The sequence below is a fragment of the Tachysurus fulvidraco genome, chromosome 8 (assembly GCF_022655615.1).
Source record: "Tachysurus fulvidraco isolate hzauxx_2018 chromosome 8, HZAU_PFXX_2.0, whole genome shotgun sequence".
Taxonomy (NCBI): domain Eukaryota; kingdom Metazoa; phylum Chordata; class Actinopteri; order Siluriformes; family Bagridae; genus Tachysurus; species Tachysurus fulvidraco.
The window spans coordinates 3766343-3773157 of record NC_062525.1 but is presented as its reverse complement, the minus strand read 5'-3'; the positions used below and the strand labels follow the sequence as shown (position 1 = coordinate 3773157).

The 6815-nt window shown below is 40.2% G+C and overlaps 1 protein-coding gene across 1 annotated transcript in view; it reads right to left on the bottom strand.

The window, feature by feature from the left end:
• nsfb (N-ethylmaleimide-sensitive factor b) overlaps positions 1-5885 on the bottom strand; it is a 41489-nt gene extending 35604 nt beyond the window's left edge. Inside the window, exons 1-4 of the mRNA XM_027165295.2 lie at positions 5659-5885; positions 3413-3498; positions 3211-3310; positions 629-668 (exon numbers count right to left, since the gene is read on the bottom strand). Coding sequence (XP_027021096.1) covers positions 629-668; positions 3211-3310; positions 3413-3498; positions 5659-5670 — 238 coding nt within the window. The 5' untranslated portion in view covers positions 5671-5885. The remainder of the gene's footprint in view (positions 1-628; positions 669-3210; positions 3311-3412; positions 3499-5658) is intronic.
• Positions 5886-6815: the final 930 nt, after the last annotated feature.

Below are 6815 nucleotides of genomic sequence, written 5' to 3'. Positions count from 1 at the left end.
CGTTCTGAAAACCGCATACACCAAAGTGTGTTCCATTTCAATTACCCCGGAAATGAGGTAAAATATATTAGCGTTTTGGGCGGGAGTAGAAAGATCGGATCGATATCCGATTCGCCGAGACGCGTTTATGTGGCCTGATGTAAATGGTACAGTTTTAACAAATCAGATAGCTATCGGATCAGAGACAACACACGAAGTGTAAAAAGGCCCTAAGGAAGACGGAATGTCGAATTTTCCCGCCTTTTTTTTTTTAAAAAGACGAAACATTTCATTTTCCCACCGATCTGGGAGACAGGCGCAAACATTTTCGGGGAAGAAAGCGTTTATTTTGCCGTCATTTTTAGGAAGGAAGAAAACGTTTACATTTTCCTGTCATTTTTAAGGTGACGAGGAAATATTGAATCTTCCCACCATTTTTTTTTTAATTAATAAATTTTTCACCATTTTAAAAAAAAAAAAAAGAGAGGATACATTTCATTTTACACCAATTTGGGGCACTAGCGCAACATTTTCCCGTCTATTTAAGGTTAGGGACAGTTTAATTTTCTTCTATTTTATGTGGAGAGATCGATTCATTTTCCCACCGATTTGGGGGGGGGGGGGGCATGAATCATTTCTGGATTTTTACCTTCCACATCCTGATTGAGGGAGAGACCTGCCCATTTCCTCTGGAGGACACAAAGAAAAAGAAGAATTAGTTTAACAGAAGTGTGTTAGAAGAGAGAGAGATAATACACAAAGACTCATCTTCTGAAACTAACACAGAGGTGGAACTTTCTCTTAGACGCCGTTGTACAGCAAAAACTTTTGGATGCACAATGAGATTTTAGCTCGCACGTAATTGACGTCATTAGGCCATACTTAAAAATATTGTGGTTTGCAGTAACAGTAAAATATATATATATATATATATTACGTGATAGTATATTATAGTGATTAGTGATATGATCGTGATTACATAGGTATGACTTTAAACAAATTAGCATATCGTGACGTCACTGACTGGGTCTTCAACCCGTGCCTTCGAGCGCATCATCGCAAACCTTATGTTGATGCTGGACAGTTTTTCCAGAACTTCGTGCCAAGTTAAAGTGGTGTCGAGCTGTTTGAATGGATGTATTAGATGCATCATGGCGCCCGAACTCGTACGACTTTGAACGGTGACCGCGAACATTTTGTTTACTGCAGCTTCAGCCATCATTACCGTTGTCTCTGACAGTGAATGAGAGAGAATGAGACGAAGCGCACGCACAGGCCACAGTGTGACATCCGGGAACCAGTAGTGTAAACATAGATGACGTCACGGGTTTTTATTTAAAAGGAAAAACGTAGCCTTCGTCTGTATGTAGGCCTAGGCGATCTATATATTTACAATACTTACTAAAATATAATTATTATTATTTTATTGCTTTTGTATTAGTTGTTTAAAGTGAAGTGACATACGGCTAAGTACGGCGACCCATAGTCAGAACTCGTTCTCTGCATTTAACCCATCCAAAGTGCACACACACAACAGTGAACACACACACACACACCGTGAACACACACCGGGAGCAGAGGGCAGCCATTTATGCTGCGGTGCCCGGGGAGCAGTTGGGGGGGATTCGGTGCCTTGCTCAAGGGCACCTCAATCGTGGCCGGCCCGAGACTCGAACCCACAACCTTCAGGTTAGGAGTCAGACTCTCTAACCATTAGGCCACGGCTGCCTTTTTTACTTGAAGAGTAAAAAAAAAAAAACTTACAACCGGCAAGTCGGTCGGACTTAAAGCAAAAAAAAAAAATTTTTAAAACTGAGTCGGTCCTAAATTGACACAGTCGGTTCGGGTTACGGCAAACAAGAATATTTTTAAGGATGGCCTTAGCGTTCGTTCCTAGTGACACTCTTCGCGAGGTTCTAGGATTAAACGTTCTTATTTATTTCTGTCTATTTGTATGAGAGTTGATGCTGTCGCTCGGTGTGTTCGAGGAGAGACGATGCTGTAAAACAGGGTCAGAGTGAGAAAGTGCTACAGTACTGTACCTGAGGGGTCTGGCATCCTGTCGCGTTTACACACAGGACAAGAAGCAGGTAAAGAAAAGACGTGACACACAAAGAGAGATCAGAAACACAGAGGAGAAAACGACCGACAACAGGCTGCTGCGTGAGACACGATTAGTGCGATTGTGTGGATTAATAAACGAGTCTCACACGTCGGGTGTCTGCTGGGGGTCTCGGTTTAAACCGAATACTTGTGTGACTTAACGTGGCGTTTAAAACCGTAGTCAGCTAATTATCATAGGGATATATAAACTGGAGCACAGTACAACATTAAAAAAGAGAAAGTGATTAAATCGTTTAAAAGACCTACAGACACCCGAAGAGGAAATGTGCAGTTTTGTGTTTACACTATTATTATTATTATTATTATTATTATTATTATTAAAATGTTGTGTATATTATACTTTTATTGTACACTTTTACACATTACATATAGTGTATAGTGTGTGTGTGTGTGTGTAAGCAGTGAATGTATAGTGTGTGTCTGTGTGTGTGGGTGGAGGTGTTTGGTCTATGTGGCATGCATAGTGCGTGTATGTGTGTGTTGGGGAAGCATGCGTTGTGTGTGAGAGCGCGTGTGTGTCTGTGTGTGTAGATGTTTGGTCTATGTGGCATGCATAGTGGGTGTATGTGTGTGGGGGAAGCATGTGTAGTGTGTGTGTGTGTGTGTATTTGTGTGTAGATGTTTGGTCTATGTGGCATGCATAGTGATTGTATGTACGTGTGTGTGTGTGGGGAATGCATGTGTAGTGTGTGTAGTTTTTGTTTACTCACCGTATGTATAAAGTGTTGTGTGTGCAGTGTGTGTCGTATGTGCGTAGTGTGTTTAGTATGTGTCTGCATTTATGTGTGTTTGCAGGTGTTTGTGTGTGCAATGTGTTGTGTGTGTAGGTTTTTGTTCTATGTGGCATGCATAGAGGGTGTATGTGTGTGTGTGGGGGATGCAAGTGTAGTGTTTGTAGTTTTTGTTTTCTCACCGTGTGTGTATAGTGTTGTGTGTGCAGTGTGTGGTGTGTGCAAATTGTGTGTCATATGTGCATAGTATGATTCTGCATGTATGTGTTTGTGTTCGTATGTCTGGTCTGTGTGGCATGCATAGTGCGTGTATGTGTGTGTGTGGGGGAAGCATGTGCAGTGTGTGTGTGTGTGTGTGTGTGTGTGTGTGTTGTACCTGTGGTAAGCTGAAGGCGAGGGTTCCAGGCATCACGCTATGATGCGTCCTCACAGTGAAGACGTACTTGTGTGTGGGCGTGGTCCTGATCATCACGTGCCTGTGATGTTAGAAATGAGCTCATGGTGTCAAATGACGAATCCAAATCCATTGAGAAGTGACTTCTAACAGCTATAACACTACATAAATTTATTATACTCACTGTCCTGACTTATAGTCCTTCTCATTGGCTACCACACAGTTGGTCAGCGAGAGTTCTTCAGTCGGACATCGCGCCGCTTGCATGGTCTGTAAAGAACATCCGAAACTTTAACAACGTCACCAAAAACACACCCCCAGATGGCCTTCATTTGCATAAAGAAATCTTATTGGCTCTTATATTTGATGACGCAATAAAACACACTGAACAAACTTTAAAGTCAAAGTGGTTGATTATCCAACTAAGAATTTATTAAACTAAATTAAAATCTAGAGATAAATGTGTGCTGGCCAGTTTATTAGGAACACCTCCTTATTCAGGCGATTCTATAAAACAGACCATACATTTACCGCATTTATCAGACTCCTTTATCCAGAGTGACTTGCATTTTTATTTCAATTTATACAACCGAGCAATGGCTTTGCTCGGGTGGCAGCTTGGTGAACCTGGGATTTGAACTCATGACCTCTAGGCTACCACGTCCCTTCGGTGCAGTTGCGCCTGTCTACACAGAGGAGTGCGCTCAGAGGAAAACCGATTTGAGCTACGAAGATTTTAACTAAAGTGACTATTAACTAACTCAATAAATAATACGGTAATGATTCTGGACAACCATGGTGAGCAGAAAAGCATCTCAACATGTCAAAGCTTGATGCTGCTGGGTTACAAAAGCAAAGGATCACATCATGTTCTGCTTCCTGTCAGCTGGAATAAGGATTTAAAAATTGAACAGACTGGAAAATCCCACGCAATCTTTACCTGAGCCAATCTGGTGCCACCATAGCCTCAGGTTCACCACGGCCTCAGGTTCACCACGGCCTCAGGTTCACCACGGCCTCAGGTTCACCACGGCCTCAGGTTCACCACGGCCCCAGGCTCACCACGGCCCCAGGCTCACCACGGCCCCAGGCTCACCACGGCCCCAGGCTCACCACGGCCCCAGGCTCCTGATCTCGGCTCACAGGAAGCAGTCCAAGTTCCTCCAGTGTTTTGTTTGGTTCAGGTGCTAATTACAGGCTCATATTACATTTCTTTTTAATCTGAGCTCCTGATAGAAATTTGTACGCAACGGGTCTCGCAACCTCCAAAAAAAAGGAGTTTATACGACCGTCTCTGAGCCCGACGAAGGAGACGATGATGAAAAAAATCAATAAATGAATAAATGGACATTAATGTATGTGGCATTTCAGTGTCCAATGAGTGAAAAGGAAGGAGACATAACAGGATGTGTTGTTATCGGAAAATAAATCAACCAAAAGGTTTTATTCCTTGCTCAACTCAAGAAGGGCGTCTCAAATGCTAATTAAATGCAAATCAATTTACATATTTAAATGTCTCTTTTCTTACTCAGATTATTCTCTCTTCAGAATCAATCCTAATTGCTATTATAACATTATATTTTGATAGATTTACTAATATGATCTAGTAAAAAAATAAAAAATAAAACACAAAGACTCAAGCATTAGTTTATTACTGGACGTTCACTCTAATCTGCATAATCATGAATATTTAAATAATCTTGCATTTCCACTACAGTGAAAGAGCAGGAGTTGTTTTAAAACATTTTTATTTATTTTTTGCTGTTATTGTTCATAAAGTAGTTCATGACTTACAAATGTCCATTTTTAAGTTTAATTAAATGTATTACATATTTATCATCTTTAAAACTGTTAAATGTTTTTTTTTAAATAAATGCTATAATACATGCTATAATAGTATAATAAACTATGAATAACTGATCGTTCCAACACTATAAACGTATATTAAGAGAAAAAAAATAATTAAAATTAAGGCATTGAAGTTTTCTACACAGTACAGGTTTTATTATTGGCTTCGTCCCAAACCGAGTTCATCTATAAACGTAGTGCACTAGGTAGGGCATATTGGGCGCCATTTTGTATAGCGTGTAGAGCACTTAAAGAGATGTTAGTTCGCTATTTGGAACACAGCCGGTAACTAGCGTAGTCAGTATAATAAAGTAATTTTAGTAGCGAATAAAACGTCTCTTTATATCTCTAAATATAAACAGATCTCCTCTGTGTCAAATGACGTGTTGAGATTATATATAATATTATATAATATTAAAATAAATGGGTGCCGCGTCACTAAATCAGCTGCACTTCCGGGAAGCTAATTAGCATGTTAGCTAAAGATGTCTAAACTATCCAAACCAAGCAGCTCTGCACACATTATACACTGTTTAAACATATTTATCGCTTAAATAACTTTGTTAACTTTGCATTACTCACCCTGCCAGCCATCTTGTTGTATTATTTAGAGCGATCAACAGCAATTCTGCATAAGATAACTCGTTGTTTGTGTAGCCGCGGACGGAAGCTTCTCAGGGACAATCCCAAATCACTCCGTAATGCGTGTTTAAACGCACTCTGTAGTGTAGGAACGAATGGAGACAAGTGCACTATTATAGTGTTTAAGGGCACATTTACAGTGAAGACACAACGGAAGGCGGGGATTCGGTGGGGATTCTAATAAAACTGCCAACGTGACGGAACGGAGTGTCAAAATAAAAGCCACATTCGTTTTATTAGGGGTCAAACCACCTATTAGACACCTATTGTTATCGTTAGTTTTCTTCTTATTATTCTTCCCCATAGAACCTTATGTAGGAAAGTTATGAAGTTTGGCACACATGTAAAGGCCAGTCTTATAAGTTACTATAGCAACTTTGGTGTGTCTAGCTCAAACCCTCTAGCTCCACCAGTCCAAACTATTTGGGGGCAGTTTGGCACACAGTATGTCTTGCGTTCTAATATCAGAATCAGCACCACAGTGACACACAGACAGAGACATTCCGCAACGTTTCGTGACAGCGCCACCTAGTGGCCACGAGAGTTTCACGTTAAGTTCAGTATTTTACGAGTGCAATGCCATGTAGCTACGAAACTTGGTATGGTTCATCAGCGACATGTTCTGAGGGCATCTGATCGGCTTGACCTCGGAACCGCTGCTTACAGCTATATTTGTTGTTGTTGTTGTTGTTGTTGTTCTTTATATTGTTACTATTGTATTTGTTTATATAGACAGGCAGACAGAGACAGATAGAGGACAGTGATAGATAGATAGATAGATAGATAGATAGATAGATAGATAGATAGATAGATAGATAGATAGATAACAGAGATACAGAGACAGACAGATAAATAGAGGACAGAGACAGACAGATAGACAGACATACAGATAAGATAGACAGACAGACAGAAAGACACAGATAGACAGACAGACAGATAGATAGATTGATAGATAGATATATGTATGTATAGATAGATAGACATAGATAGATAGATAGATAGATAGATAGATAGATAGATAGATAACAGAGATACAGAGACAGACAGATAAATAGAGGACAGAGACAGACAGATAGACAGACAGAAAGACACAGATA